At 45.6% G+C, this 24818-nt stretch overlaps 1 protein-coding gene across 3 annotated transcripts in view; it reads left to right on the top strand.

Annotated features, from left to right (window-relative positions):
• Positions 1-24818, top strand: part of Slc30a4 (solute carrier family 30 member 4) — a 31491-nt gene that overhangs the window by 1602 nt on the left and 5071 nt on the right. For 2 of the 3 annotated variants that reach the window (XM_021261570.2, XM_021261569.2), the window contains exons 2-5: positions 3563-3709; positions 21433-21586; positions 23032-23266; positions 24210-24315. In XM_021261570.2, the coding sequence (XP_021117229.1) occupies positions 3563-3709; positions 21433-21586; positions 23032-23266; positions 24210-24315 (642 nt within the window). The remainder of the gene's footprint in view (positions 1-3562; positions 3710-21432; positions 21587-23031; positions 23267-24209; positions 24316-24818) is intronic. The other variant, XM_004835802.3, reaches the window with a different exon arrangement.

The raw sequence follows: 24818 nt of genomic DNA on the forward strand, positions 1-24818 counted from the left end.
AGCGTGCACAAAGGCTCCTAAAGCTGTGGATTCTTAAAATCAACTAGAAAAAAGGCCAGTATGGTTGGAATGTAGTAAGCAGGAGGGAACAGATAGGCAGGTCAGGATAGGCCACGTTGTGTGAATGTAGTTTTCATTCAGAATGCAGGAGGAGCCCGGTGTAGTGGTGCAGACCTGTAATCCCAAACATTCAGGAGGCTGAGGCAGGAGAATCGCTGAGTTGAAGGACATCCTGAGCTACAAAGCAAGACCCTGTTTTAAAAAACTAATACAAAGAATGCAAGGGGAAGCCAGTGAAGGGTTTTAAGCAGGAGAGGAACATGACGGAATTTACTCTTTTAGAAGATTACTCTAGCAGTTAAGCCAGAAGCTGGGTGTGGGGTGAAAACATGAAACTCAGCACTCAGCACTCGGGAGGCTGAGGCATGAGGATCGCTGTGAGTTGGAGGCCAGCCTAGACTACATAGCAAGACCCCATAGTATCTCAGAAAAGAAAAAAAGATTACTCTGTCATGTGGGGAATGGATTGAAGGGTGCAAGAATGAAAACAGGATGATCCAGACAAGAAGCGGTATGGCTGACAGTAGGGCAGTGTACGGGGCAGTCGGACTTGGGGACAGAACACAGCTGGCTGCAGGTTTGGCCTGGGGCTGAGGGGTGGCTGTGGAGTCCCGAGGGGCAGGTGGTATTGGGCAGTGGAAAGCGAAGGTGGCACCATCTGGCGTGTGCCGGCTTGTCCCGGGCACACCCGTTTGGGTGCATGTGTGAAGGAGCCGCATGTGAGTTTGAGGTTCAGGGGAATCAAAGCGAAGGCAGAGGTGTGATGCCGAAGGAGGGGCGGGATCGCCCTGGGCAGCAGGTGTCCCACACAGTAGTTCCCCACTTTCCTTCAGCTTCACTTATGTGGTTTTGTTTTTTGTGGTTTCACTTAACCACAGTCCAAGAATACTAAATGAAAGTTCCAGAACTAATTCATAGACCTTCTTTTTTTTTCATAAACTTTCTTTTTGGGGTGGGGTGGGGGAGTGATCAGGTATCAAACTCAGGACCTTGCACTTGCAAGCACAGTGCCACTGAGCTGCATCCCTGGCTGATTCATAAATTTGCAATTGCACACTGCTGAGTGCTGTGACCCAGCCTCACTCTGGCCTGCTCTGGCCCGAACAGGCGCGAGGCATTCCCCCCTCCAGCAGCACACACTGTGCAGCGCTGTGCTTGTTCTGGTCTGTCACTGGTCCTCTTCCTGTGCTTGATGTGTAAGGTGATTGCCTGAGGCGCGGATGCATAGGAAGCAACATTGTATGCTCAGGGTTTCAACAGCTGCCAGGCTCCCAGATGCCTCCCTGGATGATGAGACAGGAAGATTGGCCATCGGAGTGGGGAAACTGTTAAGTGGTCTAATGGGGTGAGAACTGAAAACAGCCTTAGGATTTAGTGGCAGAGTTACTGGTTGTTTTTATAACTGCATTTACCCTCGGAGTGAAAACACTTGAAGGCCAAATACAGTCTTCTAAGAAAGTTGGCAAATTAAACTCATGCATCTAATTTTGCTTTATCCAAAAGCCTCCTTTAAACTCCAATGAAAGGATTTGGAAGAGGAAAACAAAGTATAAACCCACACAGGTGGGGAAACCTAGTAAAGAGAACAGGCTACCTGGCAGGTTCAGGCCAGCCTGCAGAGCACAGGGACAGGAGGCTCCTGACTCCATAGCCCAAGGCCGCCTACTCACAGTGGCTGAAAGCAGTCAGCTTCACACCAGAAAGGTGGTCTCAGGCATCAGGGTCTGTGGAGGATGTGTGGAAACCCCCAGAGGCTCTGACTGCGCCATCTGGTAGGACCTCCAGGCCTCTCCCAGCTCAGGCATCACTGTCAGGGGAATCCCGAGTGGGCTGTGGAGGAGCCCAAAGGAAGCCAAGGCAAGGACAGCTAGTCAGAAAGGTTAGGGACCAGTCACTATAATTATGGAATTCTCACCTCCGGAGATGATGTATTTCTGGGGGTAACCCTAGACCCCAGTGTGTATCCCCATCCTGGTCTGCGTTCTGTTTCTTTGTTTCTTTGTTTGTTTGTTTTTTGAGAAAGGGTCTCACTATTCAGTCCAGGCTGGCCTGGAACCCTGGGAAATCTGCCTGCCTCAGCTTCTCAGGTGCTGGGATTACAGATGTGCCCACCACACATGCACAAGAGGTCTTTCTTTGCAGAGTCCCAGGCCATTCCAGGCATCCTTAGGTCTCCTCCTCTTTTTTTGTTTTGTTTTGTTTTGTTTTGTTTTGTTTTGTTTGAGACAAGATCTCTCTATGTAGTTCTGGCTGGCCTTGCACTCACTATGTAGTCCAGGCTGGCCCTGAACTTGCAGCAATCCTGCCTCAGCCTCCCCACTGATGGGATTACAGATGTGCGGCACCACGCCCGGTTTCTGCTCTTCTAAAGCCATGGTCCCCACCTTTATGGCCTCATTTAGTCTTAACTCCAGAGATCAGCTTCAGTTTTCAGCCTGTTAATGCCTCACAGTGGAGATTAATTTTAACAAGAGTTCTGGCAGGAACATACAATCATTGCAGATTAATAGAGTGTTTTCCTATACGTTGCCAACAATCAGAATGTAATTTCTAAAAACACCTTTTACTCCTATTTGGAGAAACAAAATTGCCATCGCCTACTAAGGAAATGAGTGTTTATCTTTTGCGCTGAACTAATGCATCAGGCCCCTTTTGTGTATTTCTTCAGTTTCCTTTATTGTTCCAACCCTCCTGTACAGTTGAACACACCTGCTCTTCAGGTGTTGTGGAGTTCAGATACTGTGCTTATTAATTCACTAATAGTAGGATTAATAGAACAAGAGAAATAGAACTGGGATGAGCAAAAGCTGCAGTGCCGAGACACCTCTTTACAGTTTGCTGCCACTTTAGCAGTTCTTCAATTGTTTTATTTTGAGACAGTGTCTTGCTGAGCTGCCTGGGCTGGCCTGGAACCCCGGACAGTGCACCTGCCTCAGCCTTCTGAGTAGCTGTGATTATAGGTGTGCCCCACTGCACCCAGGGTGGATCTTAACTTTTGGGAGAATCTGTTAGAGGAAAATGAACATTCTCACTAGAAATTTGTCCAGTGGGCCCTCCACATACAAGGGCTCCCCGTCTGTGGATTGCAAGTATTTGGCATAAAAATAATATATGTACTGAGTAAGTACAGATTTTTTGTTATTCCCTAAGCAATACAATATAATTATTTATAAAGCATTTACACTGTACAAGTAATCTAGAGAGAATTTAGAGTATGGAGGAGAGGTGTGGGCTACACGCCAATACTGCACTGTGCCCATTCATAGAAGCAATTTGAGCATGTAGAGTCGTGATACCCAGGGAGACCCTGGGGCCAGTGCCACATGGCACCATAGGGCACCCATGCACACACCTGCTCTGCATAGCTGCAGAGCACTGTGATGTAACTGTAACGGGATAAAGACTTGGATCAGGGTCAGTGGGCAAGGGTGTGGCATTTCCAGTGTGGCGCTTCCATGTCTTTTGAATGAACCTGTGGTTTGTTCCTTTCCCCTGCTCTAAGGCGGCTACATTGCCAACAGCCTTGCGGTAATGACAGACGCACTGCACATGCTGACCGACCTCAGCGCCATCATCCTCACCCTGCTCGCTCTGTGGCTGTCTTCAAAGTCGCCAACGAGGAGATTCACCTTTGGATTCCATCGTTTAGGTAACTGGAGCTTCTTTGGGCTTACAAGCCATAACCCTGACTGAAATCTTTACAGTGGTATCTTGTTTGAATGAAGCAAATGAAAATAGATAAATGAGATTTATTCAAAAAAAACATATCTTTAAGATTTAAGCAGTTTACACATTAAAGTTCATTATAGGGTGATCATTAACTTTTAAATGTTACTCCTTGGGTCCTGAAGGGATCATCAGATAAAAAGTTTGGTTTTAGTTTATTGAATCAAGCGAAACCACCTGGGTTTAACTCATTAATGAGCATTAATTTCTTCATTTCACTTGAGGCATTTCAACCAAAGCTCTGAAACTTAGAATTAAACCTAGATTTTAACCTCTCATATTGTGTCTGTCCTTCGTGGTATCAACATGGCTCTGCAAATGCATTCATTTTTATTTGCCTGTTTTGAACAGATAAAAGTGTCAAGTGAGTTCAAATCATACATTGTTACCAACATGTCTCTGCTTCTTGCTGTCACTGTGCTTTTGTGTTTTTACCTCTTTTGAAAACCTGTGCGAAACAGTTACCTGAACTATTGCATGACCAGGCGTCACCTGCCTGGAACCAGGAGTTGACATTTGAGCAAAGCCTGTCTCAAAGTCAACACCTGGTGTTTTATTTTATAGGGCTCTCAAATCTTGGCTCAGATCCACCAGATCCCCTTGCTTTGTTATTTTAACTCAGCATCTAGTCTTCTTACTTAATCACTGAGTCTTCAGTGTAAAAGTCATCATACCTCAATAACCATACCCAAAAAACATCTTGATTATCATGTTACAAAGTTGTCTGACCCCCATCCCTCAGAACTTCAACTCTTTTATTTACTTATTGATTTTTGAGGCAGAGTCTCGCTATGTAGTTCAGGCCATCCTTGTACTCACTGTGTAGACCAGGCTGCCTCAAACTCTTGACGATCCTCCTGCCTCAGCCTCCCGAGTGCTGGGATCACAGGCACGCACCACCACACCTGCAAAACTCTCTGATGTCCTAAGTGAGGTTTTCCTGTTGTCTTTAAGCTCCTGCATAATGCATGTGGATGTGGTCCTAAAAGAAACCCACTACTTTCCCATATATTTTACAGTCATTTGTTTAACCAGTAATCATGTGATTTTTGAATAACCTTAAAATTATTTTCACATGTTAATTTTTAATGATTTAAACATCTATAATTTAAGATCTGAAACTTCGCGTCATGGAGTGGGGATTTCCAACTTTGAATACTATTTAAGAGAATGTATTTCATTTACTCTGATAGTTCCTAATCCCCTTGGAACTCTAAGGAAACCAGCAGAACTGTCCCCCAGAAAATGCAGTAATAGAACATGGAAGGTGCTCTGCTTACAAGTTAGAACCCATAATCGTCAGGATTCCTTTACGTGTTAGAGTGTCACCAGACAGGAGCCAAGGAGGTTCCCAAAGCAGAAAGGGGGAACTTGACAGACATCCTCACCCCGGGACAGGCTACTGATTTCCATCACAGAGAAAGAATTTTCAGGACGCATCAGACAGAGGAACAGGAGGATTTGTGAGCCAGAATTTTAAAGTGCCATGCAGAGCAATAGAGTGTGGCTCTCCAGAAAGAGGAAAGGCGCTGATGGCCTCGAGCCAGGCCTTCATAGGGGTCTCGGGAGCACAGCTGTGGACCTTGAGGGAAGTGGGAGGTGGGCTCTTTCTGCAGGGAGGATGGTGGCCTGTTCGTGGTGACAGCCACCTGGGGTCAGAGCTGTATCCCCTGCATGTGGGGAAAGGCACATATGAGTGGGAAAGGTGTGGTCTATGCATAGGTGAAAGCGATCCCTTTATGGGTAAAAGGGAATGGCTCAGAACTTTCGGAGTTTTGGGTGTGTGTACTGAGCCTGCAGTTTTTACTAAAAGTTCATTTAAAAATTATGATTTTCCTCATCTCCTTTCTGCCTATCTTTATTTTTTTATATCATGCCACAGGGTTTAAGGTGGTGAACTACATTTTACCATTTTATTTCTGTCTCTCTGAGAGTTTTATGTTTATAAAAATATAAAAGTAATGGAAACACCAGAGAGAACCAGGTGGCTGGGTCACCAGTGAACAAGAAGTTTCCAGAAATTCCTGGAAATTGGAAAGTGGACAGAAGTGAGTTGACAGGGCCGGGGATTTAGCTCAGCGGTTCTGCCGCCTGCCCTGCAAGCACCCGAGTTCGATCCCCAGTACCAGAAGAAAAAAAAGAAGTGAGTTGACAGAAGCCACAGCCTGGAATACACTGTTAGCTGGGAACTGCGGTGCAAGGCACAGCGTGCAGGAGGGTGGTTAGAAGAATTTAGCCCTAGTCAGGGCGTGGAGGAAAGTGGAGGGTTGGTGGATACACCACAGGAGAATAGCCTCCAGGCCAGGAGCGCTGCGCCTGCACGGTGCAAGACCGAGACTTTGAGGTTTGATTTTGACGTGAAGAGGGGCCTGAAGCATCCTGGGGACACTTTCATCAGCTCACGGTGGCCCTGGTTCCATCCGTCTGGGATCCAAGGACGGCCAGGTGTTTGGAGACGGACGCAGCATTCTTGTTCTACAGGGACCCGTGCCCTTGGCATTGCTAGAAACAGGCCTTCCAGGGAGAATTAATTAAGGATTGTGTAAAGATTGACTGATGTTAATGGTCGAGGGGGTCAGAAGAGACCGTTTGTTTGGACTTGAGAGGGGCCTTTGAGGCAGCAGGGATGGGAAGGAAGTGGTGTTCTTTAAATCACAGCAAGTGGTTAGATCGTGTAGCAATGGCTGCATAGCTCACAAGGTGGAAAGCTCAAGGTCTGCCAGCTCATTGTTCAGCTGCATTGTGGCCTCTAAAGAAACAGGTGTAAAATACCCAGCATTCCCCCAAACTGGACCAACCCACAGAGCTCCAAAGGCGGCTCAGGGACAGAGATGAGGAGAGGAGGGCATTGGGCCGGAACCCAGGAGAACTGAAGGGGACGACTGACAAGGGGAAGCCGCTCCTGGGGTCTCCACTCTGCTCACTTCCCTGCACACCTCACTGAGGCACTTGCATCCTCCCCGAGGTGAAAGCCCAGGTAGTTTCTCTGGAAAGAAATCGATGTTTGGGAGAAGCTGAGTCGTGGATGCACTAAAGTAAGTTATTTCGACCAGAAGTGAAGCTTCTGCAGGCTTAATACCTGGATCCCACCTGGCCACCCTAAGCCAACGCACTTGTCCTCTGCTACCCAGCGGGGCCCCTCTTGTTCGCGACCTCTTCATTTCCTCCCGCCCATCTCCCCAGCATTTCCCTGCTGCTTTAAATGGTGGCTTCCCTGTCCTGCTGTACCAGGAGGAATCTTCAGCACATGAGAAAAACTGGCAGCAGGAAAGAGTGAGCAAAACCGAACCAACAGAATAATGAGCCCTCAGGGAGGGAGAGGTAACGTAACAGAAGACAAGCATTCTCAGAGTAATGCACTAAAATGTAAAAGCTACTCAAAACTAAACTATGGCTAATTTTAAAAAAATACGTATTTTCTTCTTTGACTAGAAAAATATAGAAAATCTCCCAGAATATAGATACTATGGGAACAGGACATAGAAGTGAAAAAGTAAAAGAATAATCTTTAGAGTCCAAAGGCCTACTGTTAGGGACCTTAGAAAATGGAGCCTCTAAAATAAAAGGGGGCACTATTCTGATATGTCTTTGTTGATTTTGTTGTCTACTTGATCTATCTATTTGTGACAGTGGGATATTGAGGTCCCTCATTACAATTGTATTAGTGCTTATTTGATTTTTTCATGTCTGTTAGTATTTTTGTTTTAATAGTTTTATATAGTTGGGGGTGATGTTTGGTGCATATATATTTATGATTTATCTCTTCCTCTTGGATTGTTTCTTTTACAAGGATGAAATGACCTTCTTTGTCTCTCTTAATCAGTCTTGGTTTGAATCCACTTTGTCTGCAAATAGCACAAGTACCCCTGCTTTTCCTGGGTTCCTGTTGCATGGAGTATTGTTTTCCATCTTTGACTTTCAGACTGTGAGTTCTTTTTGAGTTAAATGTGTCCCCCGCTGCTTTGTTTTTTGTTTTTCTTAAGTTTATTGGTACATTTTAGGTATACAATATGATGACATTCACCATTGGGAATTTGTACCTGTACATGATATATATTGTTTTGTTTTGGGGGGCTTTTTTGGTACCGGGGATTGAACTCAGGACCTTGCACTTCCAAGGCAGGTAGTGGAAACACCAAGCTAAATCCCCAGCCCTACATGGTATATCTTGGTTCTTATTTTTCCCCATTCCTCTCCCCTCCCTTTGACCCCTCCACCTGTCCTTATTTACAAAGTCTTTGTTTCTGTTTTTTCCTTTTCTTGTATTTTTTTCTTTTCCTTCTTTCCTTTCTCCTACTAAATGTGTCTCTTGTAATACAGCATATTGCTGAATCTTGCTTCTTGATCCATTCTCCCAGTCTGTTTCTTTTGAATGGTGAATTGAGACCATTTACATTGATGGTTCTAATTGGCATGTATTGACTTATCCTTGTCATGTTATTTTCCTGTTGTTGGTTCACTTCTCCCCACCTCCCGTTTTTGTTTTGTTTTTGTTACCAGGGATGGAACTCCGGTCCTTGAGCTTGCACAGCAGGCGGTGAAAGAGCTAAATCCCCGGCCCTCTCCATCAATTGTGAAAGATAGTTTTGCAGGGTACATCAATCTGGGTTGGAGGTTGTTTTCTTTTAGAGCTTGAAATACTTCACTCCAGGCTCTCCTTGCCTTGAGGGTTTGTGCTGAGAAGTCTGTGTGATCCTGATGGGCTTTCCTTTAGATGTGATTTGTTTCTTTTCTCTAACAGTTTTTTTTTTCTTTTGTATTGGGGATCGAACTCGGGACCTTGCGGTTGGGAGGCAGGCAGCAGAACCACTGAGCTAAATCCCTGGGCCCATCTAAAAGCTTTTAATATTCTGTTCTTGAGTTGAATTTCTGGAATCCTGATTCTGTTAGTTACTTTTCTCTCATTGCAGAGACAAAATACCTGTTGCCCAGAGTTAAAGAGGAAAAGGTTTATTTGGCTTACAGTTCATAGGAGTTTCAGTCCATAATTGTCTGGCTCCAAGGCAAGGGGGCAGAGGGGTAACAGTTCATGGTGGCGGAAGCGGCAAAAACAACACAAGACCTTAACAGCATCTCTCTGCCCCTTTTATCTTATTTAGACTACCTAGGGCAGGTAGCAGTCGTGCCCTCAATCCTAGTGCCTCGGGTCTAGCCCCACTGTGAGCCAGTCAATCACACACTCTAGATTTAGCCACCTCCAAAATAGCCAGTGACCACATGAGGCTTTAGGTGGGGACATCTAGACACAAGCCATAGCACTGATTATTATATGCTTTGGGGTAGATTTTTTTTTTTAATCATCGCTAATTGCAGATCTGTATGCCTTACTTATTTGTATGTCAAATTCTTTTTCCATTCTTGGGAAGTTTTCTGCCATTACTTCTGTGAATAGGTTATTTATGTCATTTGCTTTTTTATTGACTCCACTCTTCTGTTATTCTTATTTACATGGTCTACCAGCTATTGGATTGATTTTTTTGTGTGTGGTCTCTTGCTGTTTTTAAGAAATCTTCATTTTCATGGTCGCTAACTGCAATCCTGTTTTCTAGATCTGATATTCTGTCCTCACATTGGCTCATTCTGCTGCATATACTTTCAGTGGAATTTTTAATCTCCTGGATATCTATTTGAGTCTGTTTCATGGATTCCATTTCTTATGTTGAACATTCCTGGTTTCCATCATTTTCCTAAGTTCCTCTATTTTATCTGTATCTGCTCTAGAGGCACTAAGCATATCTTTCATTATGGTCATCATCTCTGTAGTTATCTGAGAAATTATTTCTGACTTGATTTTTTTCTAGAGCCTCATCATCTTCTTTGTTACTTCCACTGTTACCATTTTAGAGAGTCCAGATGTGTGGCTTTCAAATTGTTCTACCTCATTGACCCCTGGGTTTGCCTTTGGTGAGCTGGAAATCTGGGGTTGCATCTTGCTTAAGTAGTGTCTTCTTTTTTTTTTTTAGTTTTAATTCCTGGGTTGCTTATGGCAGGTAGCTTTATTGCTAGTATTTAGAACCTTTAGGAAATGACTACTTCTCAGAGATGTCTTCCACATGTAGCTGGCTTTTGGGTTTTGAGTCTGTAGCAATATCCTCCCTCTTCAATTTATTGGAGATGAGAAGTTGCTGCCTATTTGGCCTAGCCCCTGTTTTTTTGGCACTGGCCTGTAGTATTGTTTTTGGCCCTTAGACAGTCAGAGTCTTGGCATACCAGGAAGAACAACTGATTAGAACAATTATGTCACCTTGGCTTAAACAGTACAGTCAGTAATAGTATCACCAAACACAGTCTAGAAAATGACAAACTGTAGTAGCTGTTAATTTGCTAGCTTTAACCCTATGAACTGTATTTGTGATTATATAACAAAATCTAAAACCAGAAAATTACATACTACTATATGCACTCAGAATACCAATTTTTACCCTCGGGAGAAAATTTAAAAGGGTTTGGGGGGGGGTGTTGAGAAATAGAAGAGAAAGAGTTTAGAAGCAAGGCTGGAGGACAAAGGGAGACTACAAGAACTTTGGGAAACTGGTAAAGAACACTAGGTAGAGAGAAGGAAGAAATAAAAATGAATGGAACAATAAGAAAATTAGAAACAATGTTCACACTCATATAAAAGCAATAAACAAAAAACAAAAAAGAAAGGAGAAAAAAAGAGGAAAAGAAGAAAAAAAGTCCATTTCAAGGGGTGTCTCGGCGTCACTGGTAGACAGAGTGAGCAGACGGAGTAAAGATCCGTGTTGATCAACCCAGGCAGGCCAGCTGTAGATTTACATCGGGTAGTGGGTAATCCCAGCAAGCCTGTACCTTTAGTTCTGAAGCACAGGCTGGTTTCGGGCCGTGAGGCTGGAACCTGATTTGTTCAGCCTGAAACACTCTGTGCATCCTGCTGACTTGAACTCCTGTCCACTTGAACTCAGTTCTGCCTCACCCTGATGGAGCCAGCCCACAACTGCTCTGAGTTCAAGCCCTGTTGGGCCCTCTCCAAGATGGATACCAGACAGTTGCTCTCTTTGAGGGGGATATCTGAACTTGAATAACTCACCAACCACTGCCCTGGCCATTGGTGTGTTTCTCTGTGGAGGCCTCTGTGGTTGCCAGTAGTCACCAAGTGTCTGCAAGTGTGAGCTGACTTCCCACACAGTGAGTCAGGGCTCAAGGAGAAAGTGCAACTTTGCCACTTCCTTCTCTGTTGAGGTCTCTCTCTTTGCTCTCCCCATGGGCTTTAATCCTCACTTCAGATCCTTGCTGAAGGATCCCCAGGACCCACTTCCCTCCTTGTTCTCTTGCTCATGTTGCTATATTCCAGTGTCTAGACACCAAGTCTCAGGGAGGCTGTTTCTCTGCAGTTTACCACGCCACCTTCTTCCTGGAAGGCTGGCAAAAGCGGGTAATCACTTCTCAGAATTAATGGGTGTGGGATTTCTTTGGAGGTTGTTACCAGATGGTGGTCCCATGGGCTTCTTTCCAGGTTCTTGGTGTCCTGATCAAAGAATTGGACAAGACACACAGAAAAGACAACAAAGGTAGACATTTATTGAAGGCAGAAAAGAGGTATCACAGCAGCCCAAGGGTAAGGGGAAAGGTGTTTATTTTGTTGGGGTTTTTTGTTTGTTTTTGTGGCGTTGGGGGCGGGGGGTGAGACAGGGTCTTGCCATGCAGTCCAGGCTGGCCTTAAACTCACTATGTAGCCCAGGCTGGCCTCCAGCACTTGGTGATTTTCCTGCCTCAGCCTCCAGAGTGCTGGGATGACAGGTGTGTCACCATGCCTGGATGGAAAGGTGTCTTTTGTATCCAGAATTACCAGGTCAGCCTCCCCAGCAAGGAAGTAAAGCAATGCTAGTGTCCTAGCAAAACTTACTTGGCCTGGTGCCAGATGTAGATGAAGGCTCTTCTGATTGGTTGGGCCCACATTCAAATGAAGGATTGAAAATAGCACTTTTCTGATTGGCCCACGGTGCTCAGCCTTAAGGCCTGTGTTCTGTGCACATCCTCTCTTGAGATAGAAAATATGTGGCTCAACCTGACCCTGTCACATTCCGCCCAGTTACTTGTCCAGTTTGCCCTGATCTATCTCTTGTTCTGGAACTAGAGAGCGGTGATGGTTACACAGCTGTACCATGTCCTAAAAACCACTGAAGGGTACACATTAAAATGCTGAGTTTGGTATATGAATTTTATCACAACCTTTAAAGCCATCTAAAAAGAGGATTGTTAAAGGTGTAGCTAGATGAGTGCTTTCTAGACCTAGGGAGGCACTCACACTTCATACTAAAGTAGAACTTCTGGGGTCTTTTCTGTTTTTTATGTCACAAGCTTTATGAGGATCTTTCTAGATAGAGAGCTTGTTCCACTTACTCTGTTCCCCAGAGTAACGGTGGAAATAATGGGAGGAAAATCTCATGTGACATGGGGATCCAGGAGACCCCAGAGAGCCACGGAATCCAGGGTCCTGAGTTCCTCGGGGTCCTGGTGCAGCATGAGTGATCTGAGTCCTGAGGGTGGGGCATGCGTGCGTACGTGCGTACGTGCGTGCGTGCGTGCGTGCTTGCGCGCACCTGTCTCATGGACACAGTTAACAATGCTGCTCTTGTGACCTCGAATTGCAAGGCTGGAGACTCAAGCCTGGAAGAGTCCTGCAGAGAGAAACTGGGTTTGTTACCGCTGTTGCTCAATTTTGTTTTCTTTTGATGGCATAGAGGTTGGAAAGGGAGTTTGGGCTTTTTGTTGTTGTTGTTAATTTATTTTGTGAATAGGTAAAACATGTTGCAAAAGTCACATTTTTTTTCTTTATTTTTGTTTTGGTTTTTTGAGACAGGGTCTCACTATGTAGTTCAGGCTGGCCTCCAACTCATGCCAGTCTTCCTGCCTCAGCCTCCCAAGTGCTAGGATGGCAGGTGTGCACCACTATGCCTAGCCTTCCGATCACTTTAGTACATAGAAATGCTTAGAAGTTCCAACTCAAAGTTCACACCTTAAAGAAAGAAAATCACCACTTATGTAACTATTCTGATAAAAATAGTATCCTCTTCTTTTCCTTGGAATTAAACAAGGATATTACCTTGAGATTCAGACTAAGGAAGCAGAAAATTAGACTAGGTTTCTTGAAACTTTCTTACGAGGAACAAATTCCAACATTAGTAAATATCAAGCTATTATCGTGGCAGTGCCACACTCACTGGGTTTAGGGCAAGAAACAAGGTGGGATTTCCACAGTGCTGTTTTCATCCTCTCAATTCCTACATATCTTTGATGCTTATCCAGGCCTGTGAATAGTCTTTAAGTACCAAAGACAGTGGGTTCTCACACATGTGAGGATGATTAGAATATTTCTGTTTGTTTTTACTTTATTTATTTGGATTTTTTTGAGTCAGTCTTGCTTTTTAGTTCAGGCTGGCCTTGAATTCAGTGTAGCCCAAGGTGGCCTGGAACTCAGCAATCCTACTGCCTCAGCCTCCCAAGTGCTGGGATAGAGCCGTGTGCTATCACACCCAGCTAATAGTGCCTCTCCTCTAGCTGTTTTTATGAAACTATTTCTTTCCAGACCAGGAGTGAAGTAGGGATAGGAACAAGTAATGCTTGTTCTGTATGTCTGGCACTAGCAAGTGCTATAAGAGGTTTTTCATCGACTTGCTGGAGAGTCAGGCCGAGTAACTGAGGATGTGGAAGCTGTGGCAGAGTGTTCAGAACACACACCTCCTGATCCTTGCATTGTTGCCATTGGGATAACTTAAACCAGACTTCAAGCTGAAATAAAAGTTTTAGTTTTTTGAGACAGGGCCTCACTGTGTAGCTCAGACTGGCTTCAAACTTGCAGCAATCCGAGTGCTGGGATTACAGGCCTGCACCACCACACCCCGCCTGTTTTTCTCAGTTTGTGACTGAAATATTTGGAACTTTAAAACATTTATGTGTAATTCTGAAATTATAACCATGATCACAGGCTAAACCATAGAAACTGATTTGATCCTTACCATAGCCGATGGTGGAGGCTGCCATGTAGGTCCTTTTTGGTACATGGAGAAATGGATGAGAAGAGGGTTTCCACTTTATCTCTAAGGAGCTGTGGTCCTGCGTGCCTGCTCTGGTACTTTCCACTTACTGTGGTCAGACATGCCTGCTTCAAATCTGAGGTCCATGTGACTGTGGAGAGTGACTTCATCCAAGCTGCAGTTCCTTCTTCCGTACCTCAGGGATGGACCCAGTGGTGGCACTGTGGGAAGAAAGTGGGGCGTAAGAGCGCCCCAGCAGGGCACTGGCACAGAGCTAGTGGGTGCCCTGTGAGTCCGTCCCAGCCTCCAGCTCCTGTGCCTCTTCCCTGGCAGCAAATCCTCTGCCTGGGCTCCTGGGCTCAGGGTGCTCCCTGCCCCAGCCCGGGCCACTTTCCTCCTTCCTGGCCAGAATTCTTCCTGTCTCAGCCAGGTGATAGGAGGAGAGGAAGATGAGTCACCTGGAGGATTAGATAACACTTGTGAAAAATGCACTTTTGGGCGGGGGGATTTAGCTCAGTGGTGCTGCACCTGCCTTTCAAGCACAAGGTCCCGAGTTTGATCCCTGGGACCAAAAAAGAAAAGAAAGATGCACTTTTAACTCTAAGGTCTTTGTAACTTTTTTGGCAGTATAACAATTCATTTTAGCAAAACTCCTTGACTCAGGTGAGAGAAAGGTGTTTTAGAATGGTGGGTAAGCGCAAGTGGCTGTCCTAGGAGTCGGTTCCCCTTCGGGCGAGCCCACAGGTAGGATAAAACTATCCCTTCTGCTTGCTTTGTTAGCTACCATAGCAGCTTTCTCGTAGGAGGAAGGAGAGCAGGGTAGGAGCTATATGTGCTTTATTTTTTAATTCCAGGGTTAATTTGATTGTGCATATGTCATCTTATTCTGGGACCTTATTAAACCTAGCATTTTTGTGTGTGTTTGTGTGACACTGGGAATTGAACCCAGGGCCTTCACACTTATTTCTGTTGCCATTTGTATTTTATTTTGAGGCAGGGTCTTGCAAAATTGCCCAGATTGGCCTTGAACTTGTGATCCTCCTGCCTCAGCTTCCCAGAGAGCGGGGATGACAGATGTGCGCCACCACACCCAGCTTCCACTTAGAATTTAGTAAGTACATGGGCTGGGTGTGGTGGTGCACATCTGTCATCCCAGCTACAGGAGGTTGAGGCAGGACATCACAGGTTCAAGGCCAGTCTGAGCAATTTAGCAAGAACCCATTCCCCAAAACAAGAAAAGAAAAAAGCCACACTAGAGAAACCCCACAGATCCTCAGGAGCCATAGGATTAGCGCCCAAAGGGGAACCAGCATTCTGAAGAGAACAGTTCTGTTCCCTTGCTTGCTTTCTGCTGCTGCCCTCTGTGGTTATGGAGGGGTTGACTTCCTTCCGGATCTTGCACTGGCTAAGGTGGTGGTCTTGTGGATGGGCTGTGGGGGCAGAGCTGTTCACGTGTGGAACAGGAAGTGTATGGCAGAGCGGCAGGACAGGAATCTTTTACAGCAGTGTGTGCTGGGCAGAGACCTCCATCCTGGGCACCTATGTGGTTACTGTGCCACTTTGGGTGTTTGTTATTTTTATCCCCAATGCTAAAGAGCAGGAGTGTTCAGCTAACATATTCCCTCACACATGTGGAAGAATCATAATTGCTTCTCTAGTTGTGATTCATTTTAACAGCTTCCTCCTCCAGGTGACAAGAGCTGTGCCTCTTATTCACATGCTGTTGGGAAGTTAGTTACCTCACATGAACTTTCACAGGAAGAGAACAGAGTTCTAGAACCTCCTAGAAGTGAGGCAGAAGAGAGAGGCGAGCAAGCGAGGCCAGTGTGTGGCAGCCAGCAGCCTTAGAAAGGCCGCTGCCCCGGGGTGCTGGGGAAGTGGGAAGGACAGGCGGGGGAGCGGACCAGAAGTCCACTGGGGGTCTTGGTGTAGGCAGGCACAGTGGTCCCCCAGAAACCCATGTGCTTCTTTCACCTGGGAACCCTGGGGATCTCCAGCAGAGCTAGTGCGAATCCTAGTTTTCCAGGCCAATCCAGTGCAGCCCACTGTTTTTCCTTCTCTTTTTCCATTGGAAGAAGGTTAAAAAAGAGAAATAGCATAAAAGGCCAAGGAAGCGAAGCTATTTCTAGTTTCCTTCCCTGTTCATTTTTACAGACTTCTGAACGTGCCCTTAGATCTTTGCTGCCCTGCATGTAGGTCTTCGAGATGATGGAAAGGCAAGTGGTATGTGATCGAGGAGACTCCCCATTACTGGCGGCATAGCAGGTGCAAAGCCGGTACTCGGGATGGGTCAATACACTGGGGCAGCAGCCGTGGGCAGTGGGGCTCGCGTCACTGAGTGGGTGCCCTGTAGTTACCACGGAATGAAGGCTGGGGAGACAGTAAGTATTGCGTGTACAAAAATGAACATAATAAATTGTAGTAAATGCTAGTAAAAGAAACAATAAGTACTATGATGGAGAATAACAAAGAAGTACTCTAGTTTTCCTATGAACCTTGAAAACCTCTAGTGTAGGCATTGTTATAAAATGTTCAGTAAACATTTTTCATATGTTATGGTACTGTCAAAACTTGTTAATCATGTCTTTCCTCCCATTTAATTTTTTCTTTAAGCGTTTGTTAGTCATTACAACCCAAACTGTTTAGTCTCTGTGTGTGAAATTCAGGGTGTATTTTAGTCCTTAGATCATGGACCATAAATATTGGTTTCAATTCCAGCTGAGAGAAAAGACCCGAGTGTCCCCCAGCCCTGTCCTGGGTGTGAACCCGGGGTTTCCTCATGGGGCAACTGCTCTAGGCTGAGCTGCATCTCCGCCCAGCCGGGTGGTCTTACAGCAGAGGCTCCAATTTGCTCATCTTGCCCTTCCTCCGGTGTACACTTCAGCCAGATGCTTGTGTGTGTGAAGTAGCACCAAATGCTACAACTGCTGTGATAATAGGTTTTCTAGCATTTCCTCATGGAGCTCAGGAATTTTAAGTTTTGCTAAGTTTCCATTTAGGTTGAACTGTAACTGCCCAGGTTTACCTAAAGCTAAGGGAAAAGGATCTGTCACAGAAACCTGGGGCTCTCATCAAGTGCCTGGGTCTCCTTTAGGAAACTGAGAACCCACCCCTCTGCTAAGAATCCCTTTTGTCTTGGAGAACTGTGAGTGACCAAGGCTAAGCCAGAGCAAGAGCCACAGGATCAGAACGTGGGACCGGGCTGGTGGTGGACAGTTTCCTTCACAGGTGTTGGGAGGGGTACCTGTCTTTATCTGCAACCCATCATGTTAAAAATACTGTGAAAGGGGAGCCAGGGATTTAGCTCAGTGGTTTTGCCGCCTGCTGTGCAAGCACAAGGACCGGGAGTTCGATCCCCAGTACCAAAGACAAAACAAAATACTCTGAAAGACAATTTTTAACACTAATGAGTCCTATTCATGGTATTTCACCAAAGTTTAATTTATTTATAGGGAAAGGGGTTTTTGTTTGTTGCATCAGAGTAAACAATATTACTGCAATTAGCGTTTTTTTAACCAGATAATATCTTATGTGTCTTAATTACAGATCTTGGCTCTCAAAATCTAAATTTTGAGGGGTTTTCCCTTGCACATTGACTGGTACTCTGGATAGAAGTCATTTTGACAGGTAATTAGAACTAACCAGGGAGCCAGACTGAGGCACATTCCTTCTTCATTGCTGGAAAGAGGGTATTGGTAGCAGTGCTCTGATGGGCCAGTGCAGGAATTTCCAGGTGACCACTGCGGGAATGGTGGGGCTGCAGGGCCAGTGGCCTGGGGAGGCCAAGCCTCCCTGCAGTGCTCTGTTCAGGCTCTGGGACTTCCGTTTACTTTAACCAGATGCAGCACACACAAGATGCCCAGTGTGTCAGAGAGCGGCCGGGCTGTGTTTACTCTGAGAGCCACTCATTGTTCATCTGAAATGCAAACCATGCGGGACTCAGGGTAGGTGTCTAACTCATCATCCACATTAAGACACCGGAGAGTGAAGTGGGGCTGCCCAGGACTGACAAGCGCAGTCACTCTGACTGTGTGGCGTTTTGAAGGAATTTATCGGTCTTAGATTTTCATCAACAATCCCATCTCGATTGTGGACGCACATGCCGCTTGCTTGGTTGTGAGCACAGGCGCAATATGCTGGCACTCTGACAGCAAAGGTAGCCACAGTTTTGGTTTCGGCTTTGCTGTGTGACTAAGCACACCCCCCCACCCCAGAAGGAGAGTACCACTACCGCATGAGATCTCACATTTTTAAAAATTATTTCTTCTTTATAGTATTTATGTGTATTTTATCATAAGCAGTCACAGTTAAGGCCAGAAACTCCATGTCTTTTAAAAAATTATTATTATTTACTTTTTTTTTTGGTACCGGGGATCGAACTCAGGTCCTTGCACTTGAGCAGCAGGCATCAAAACCACTGAGCTAAATCCCTGGCCCCTTTGTTTGTTGTTTTGAGACAAGATCTCACTGTGTAGTTCAGGCTAGCCTTGAACTTACAGCAATTCTCCTGGGTGCTGGGATTACAGGTGTGCACCACCACACCCGGTTTTTTCTATTTTATTTAGCTTAAGGCTTCTCTTTCAGGTGTGTTCCCAAAAGAATTAAAAGAATCATACCATGTGATATATGTCCCACCCATGTTTATAGCAGCATGGTTTTTAATAGCTAAAGCTTGGGAACAGCCCAAGTGCCCATCAACTGGAGACTGAATAAAGAAGATGTGTTTTTTTTATAAAATGGAGTACTACTCAGCCATAAAGAATGAGAAACAAGTCATTTACAGCTAAGTAGATGGACATTGAGGCGATACTCTTAAATGAAATAAATAGGACACATGTGTAAATACCAAATAGTTTCTCTAGTGTGAGAAACTAAAAGTGTAAATAAGGATCAAAATGTATAATTGATATTGTGAAATAGGAAGAAGAGAGGCAAAGGGGAAGGTGAAGTGGGTGGGGAAGGGGAAAGGAAAGAAGGGAAAAGAAAAAATCTGAGAAAAGGAAAAAGTGGAAATGAAGTCTTTGCAAATAGGGAAGGGTAGAGGGGGTGAAGGGGTGCAGGGGTAAGGGAAAAATAAGAACCAAGACACATCATGTAAAGGTACAAGATCCCAATGATGAATGTAACTGTATTGTATACCTGAAATATACCAATAAACTTAATGGAAAAAAAAAGACTTCTCTTTCAATCTATTTACTTATTGTTTGGGGGGGATTTAGTCCGTGACCCACTAACTTAGCTTAACCCTATTGGATGGCCTTTCACCACCTGCCCTCGCTCAGCCCCTGACTAACAGGGTCTGCAAACTCACTCATGTGAGTGTGGCGTCCGGGCTGCGTGCACCTCTGCCCAACACTGCCGCTGGGTTCGTGGCCTGGGCCGTGTTCTCAGTGTACAGCCTCGTGTGTTTCAGGGGTCCGTTCTGTCTCTTTGGAAATATGGTTCATATATGAGGAGTGAGTGTGCCGTGATGACCTGGAATAGGAACGGTTATTCCAACACCTGCTCTGCTGATGTGCAGATTTTAGGAGTTTTGGTTACGTGAACTATCACATAACTGCTGTATAATTTTTCTTCATTGTAATTTATACATTGGAATGAAAATGTATCAAAGTCCAATACACTTGAACTCCCTGGAACCTTTGAACAATGAGTCATTGTAGATAACAGTTTTCCAGATTATTTTAACCTTTTACCCAGCCCTCGGGAGGAAAAGGCAGGAGGATCACAGCCAGACTCTGTCTTGAAAAAACAGAAATAAAACAAAACCATTTAACATTTAATAGGAGTAATGTCAGGTTTCTCTAGGAACAATTTTCTTGGTTTTTGGTTTTTGGTTTTTCGATACCGGGGATCGAATCAGGACCTTGCCCTTGTGAGGCAGACACAGTGCCCCTGAGCTGCACCCCCGGCCCAAGGAACAATTTTCTTTAAAGGTGTTTTCCTCCTGTTGTGAGTCTCAGCACTTGTATTATATCATACTGTTTGTTTTCCCAGAAGTAGGGGTTGAACCCTGCACCTTGCGCATGTTAGGCAAGCACTTTTGCATCCCCAGCCCTTTCTTAGATTTTATTCTGAGACTAAGTTTTGCTGAATCACCTAAACTGGCCTCTAGGGGGTCTTTCTGTTTCTGCCTGTGGAGTAACTGGGATTACAGCGGCAGCTGTGAGCCACAAGGCCCAGCTTCATAATGTTTTTTGTTTGGTTTTGGTTTTTTGAGACAAGGTCTTGATGTGTAACCCAGGTTGGCCTCAAACTCACAGAGAGCATGAGTGCTGGGACTACAGGAGTGCACTACCACATCTGGCAGTAATATTTTAAAACACAGTTCACATTGCCCTATTCTGTTGTTGAATTATTTTTATTTTATATTCATATGAGAAAAATTTCTGAAGGGGCCAGTGCATGTATAGTGTGATGTCATCCCTGCCTCCTGGCCAGCAGTTTTCCCACGGGACCGTGTTTTATGAGTGTTCTGTCCAATCCTTCCTTATCAGAATGAGTACCCCTACTTCCCCAGATGCTGTCCCGCTGAGCTGCAAACCAGTCCAACTCCATGGCCCAGGAGCAGGCTGGGTCCCATGGTTTCTGGTCACTTGCTGGCACACAGCAGCCCCCTCCCCTCAGTCGATGCACTGGTGTCACCGCTAGAAGAGAAAGCCTGGGTCAGAGCACACTGAGTCCTGGCTTGCCCTAAAAATAATGCTTTTCTTCAGTCTAGGGCAACATATGTGTTTATGGTAAAATTAAAACATTGCAAAAATTACCAAAAAGAATAAAGTGAAAAATGAGTTCCTCAAGTTCTGGTTCCCCAAGTATCCCCCAGATGGCATACTTTCTTGTCTTTGTTGTTATTTGCCTGATTTTTGTTTTCCTTTATTCCCGAAAACAGAATGGCTGTCTGGCATCCCCACCATAAATTACATCACAGTTTATTCATTACATCTCTATCCTGTGGACATTTAACGTGTCTCTTTGTCAGTGACGCTGTGCTATGGACAGTGCCACAGTGAGAAACCTTGAAGATAGCTATGCTCACAGAGGATCCCTACTAGTAGATTCCCGGACAATTGCCAGATCAAGGGATATGTGCCTGTAATTTTTGATTTGCTTCAAAAAATGTAAAAGCATTTAATACATGCACTGGTATACCCTTGCTAATCCAGTATTATCACACTTCTTAATTTTTGCCAAGTTAGTAGGAAATAAAAAGAAATTAATTTCTTTGTATTATGATTGATTTTGAGAACTTGGACATTTCTTTTTCTGGTAAATCATTGGGTCCCCTACCTGTTTTTCTTATGAATTATTTACTTTATTACTTGTTAATATTGGGAAATTAATCTGGTCACGTATTTGACAGGTGGTTTTCCAGTTTGTCATTCTTTATCTTGCATTGGTTTGTGCACATGGATAATTGGACACTGCAGAGAGAATGAGTGGACGGTGGGGATTGGTGGGTGATTTAGTAAAGGATACAGATCATTCAAGTTGCTAAACACTTTTTATGTAAGAAAAAGGTTATGACAAAAATGGCACAGTGCTTTCTCCTCCTTAGAGGAAGAGAAACAGAAATAGCCAACTACACCACTAGTTGGCGTGCAGCATAATACCTGGTGCTGAAGATGCATTTGTCTGTGCTCTCCCCCAGAGGTGCTGTCGGCGATGATCAGTGTGCTGCTGGTGTACATCCTGATGGCATTCCTCCTGTATGAAGCTGTGCAGAGAACGCTCCACATGAACTATGAAATAAATGGAGATATCATGATCATCACTGCAGCTGTTGGAGTTGCAGTGAACCTCATGTAAGCTGGATGGAGCACATCCATATTTTCAGGTTCTGCGAACTTAGAGCCTGTCACCTGCCTTCATTGTGGAATGATCTTTTCATATTTTTTAAATATGTGTATTAATGTTCTTAAATATTAATTTAAAAACTAGACATTATAAATTCCTCTTTAGTTTGCTCAGGCACAGTGCACCCTTGACTTACGAACTCAATTTTTTCCTGAGGGCTGGTTGTAACTCAAGTTGGTCAGTAAAGGCTCAGGCTCCTCTGCACAGCCTTCAAAGTCTCTCTCCTATACACAGGCAGATCTCAGTGTCCTTAGAGAGACCCTAGCCCAGGATTTCTCACTGAACCCCTCACGGAAAGGATGCTGTGATGCTCCTTCCAGAACTCTGTGAGGGTTAAATCTGATCTGAGACCACCTGGAGCACACGCAGCTGGCATTCGGGTCATAACTCAAGACTTTGTTCCTAAGTTAAAACTAAAATTCCGGTCATAACTCAAGTTGTTTGTATGTCAGGCCAGTCATAACTCGAGGGTCCACTGTCTACGGAGTTTGACTAAGAGTTGAGGATTTAAATAGGATAAAGTATTTGTTGTTAATATTTAGAATGTTTGTTTTTGCTAGGTGTTTTGAACTACTTTTTCCCCAAAAGCTACCAAATCTTTTTTTTTCTCAGTACCGGGGATCGAACTCAGATTTTATGCTTGCCAGGCAGGTGCGGCACCACTGAGTGCATCCCAGCCCCCAAATCTTAATCGTGTACTGAATCATTTCACCTGGAGGTCAGCAGCCTTTTTCTGCAAAGGTGGACAGTAACAGTTTCGGCCCTGCAAGCCGCCCGCTCTGCTCTGAAGCTGTTCTGCCCTGCTGCGGCAGCCAGGCCAGCTACGCCGCTGTAACTGAGCGTCCCCGTTCCCCGTTCCGTGTTCCATGAAACTGGCCTGCGGGGACAGCCCAGCCCCAGCCCTGCTGCGGCTTCCATTCATACTCAGGATAAATGAGAAGCCCCTGCCGAAGCCTTTTAAGCAGAACCCTGCATACTTTCCCAGCTTCTGTCCTCCCTCGCACTCTCGCCCTCTCTCCAGCTGCAGTCACTGCCTTTCCCGAGTACGCAGAGCACATGTTCGTCTTTGTGCCTTTGGCTATCAGTGCTTCCTGCTCAGGTGGAGGCTGAGGCCCTTCTCAGGCCGCTCCCCCTCTTCCCTTCCACACATTGTCTCTTTGGAGTGTTTTGTGTTACCTGGCCGTGCGTCCGGCTTGTTGTTTGCTTCTCTGCCTTTCCTATTAGAATAAGAGCTCAGTGGGCGTCGGGCTGGGTCTGTCTGCTCCCTCGTTTGACCCAGCACCTGAACAGTGCCTGACACATGTAGGTCCTCAGATATTTAAGTGAGTAACTGAGTGGGTCCCACGTCACCGCACTAGTGTCCAACTAGCCACTTGTTTATCACTCATTCTAGGCACGGTATCAGTGTCTTCCTCTGTCCTAACAGAATGGGGCTTCTGCTGAACCAGTCTGGCCATCACTCCCACTTCCACTCCCACTCCCTGGCTTCCAGCTCTCCCGGCCCCAGTCCTGGGGAGCCCCGGGCCGGGCATGACAGCCTGGCGGTTCGGGCCGCCTTCGTGCACGCCCTGGGGGACCTGGTGCAGAGCATCGGAGTGCTCATCGCAGCCTACATCATACGATTCAAGGTACCGGGCTGCACACCAGCCAGCTTTATCTTTCATTGTCTTTTTCTTTTTCTTTTTTTGTTTTTTTTCCAGTCCCAGGGATCAAACTCAGGACCTTGCCCTTGAGAGGCAGAGGAGGTGCCACTGAGCTAAATCCCCAGCCCTTTTGTTTTTCTTTGTGAGACAGGGTCTCTCTTTGTAATCCAGGCTGACCTTGAACTCACTGGGTAGCCCAGGCTGGCCTTGATCTCATGGCACTCCTCCTGCCTCAGCCTTGTGAGAGTGCAGGTATTGCAGCCTTTTGCTACCAGGCCTTGTAACGTACCAGCTTTAAATGTATCTAATTTAAGTGTTGAAACTGCAGCTGGATACCAATACCAGTACTGTTCATTTTCCACTGTAAGCTCACCCAACCAGCAGTACAGTTCTGTAAGCACTAAGCACACAGGGTCTCCTCACCAGCTGACTCACCTGTACCTGGCCTTGAGAGCACTGCTCTGGAGAACTCAGGTGTCAGCTGTGTCGCTGACCTGCTGGGCCATGAGATGTGCCCTGGGTGGAGGTCTGGGTTCTCCTCTTGGCTCTACCAATGATGCTTTGGCCTTGAGCAAGTCCCCCGATTCCAAGCATGAGTCCCCTCATTAACATGAGGGGCTTAGGCCAGATGGCTGCTGAAAGCCCTCCCAGCCCCACATTCTGTGAAAGAGCTGGGTGAACATTTTAAAGAAAGCACAGAGAAGAGTAGACCAAACAAGCTTCAGGGAATAGATTCCATGAGGGAAGTCATTTACGTGTTCTAAAAGGGAGTGAAGATGTTTCTCTGTTCCACCATCCCAGATGTAAAAGTATTCTCCAGTCTACCAGGGAGAATCAAAGAACAGGAGACATATGCCTTGCTTTGCTTTACAGTCTGTTTTATGTCTGTCACTATTTAATCACATAACTTTGATCTGTTACCCTTTAGCCGGAATACAAGATTGCAGACCCCATCTGCACATATATATTCTCACTACTTATGGCTTTCACAACATTCCGCATCATCTGGGACACAGTAGTTATAATATTAGAAGGTAAGATTTCACTGGTACCCCCGCAGGTTACTCCTTCCCTAAGAGACTGAGAGTTAGGGGACACTCTGGGTAAAAGCTGTCACTGCCTCTGTGTGTGTATCACATACGGATCGGCACAGTCTGTCTCTTACCCAGAGGAAGTTGAGATTCAGAGGGGGAGCCCACCTTGGTTCCAGTCGGGTGCTGAGACAAGTGGAGCTGCGATAAGAGTACAGCCTGGGTTGATTTGGGGAGGGGAGAAGAGGGGAGTGTTCCAGGAGTCAAACTCAGGACCTCGAACTTGCCAGGCAGGTGTGGCACCACTGAGCTACATCCCTGCTGTTGAGTTGATTTTTTTCTTTTTTGGTACCAGTGATTGAACTCAGGACCTTGTACTTGCAAGGCAGGTGCCACTGAGCTAAACCCCTGGGCCTGGCTTGATTTTTTGAGACAGGGTCTCACACTGGGTAGTTCAGGTGTAGCCCAGGCTGGCCTAAAACTTGCAGCAGTCCTCCTGCCTCAGC

The sequence above is a fragment of the Heterocephalus glaber genome, unplaced genomic scaffold (genome assembly GCF_053883595.1).
Source record: "Heterocephalus glaber isolate CG9 unplaced genomic scaffold, H.glaber_assembly_v1.0 deba00000122, whole genome shotgun sequence".
NCBI lineage: Eukaryota > Metazoa > Chordata > Mammalia > Rodentia > Bathyergidae > Heterocephalus > Heterocephalus glaber.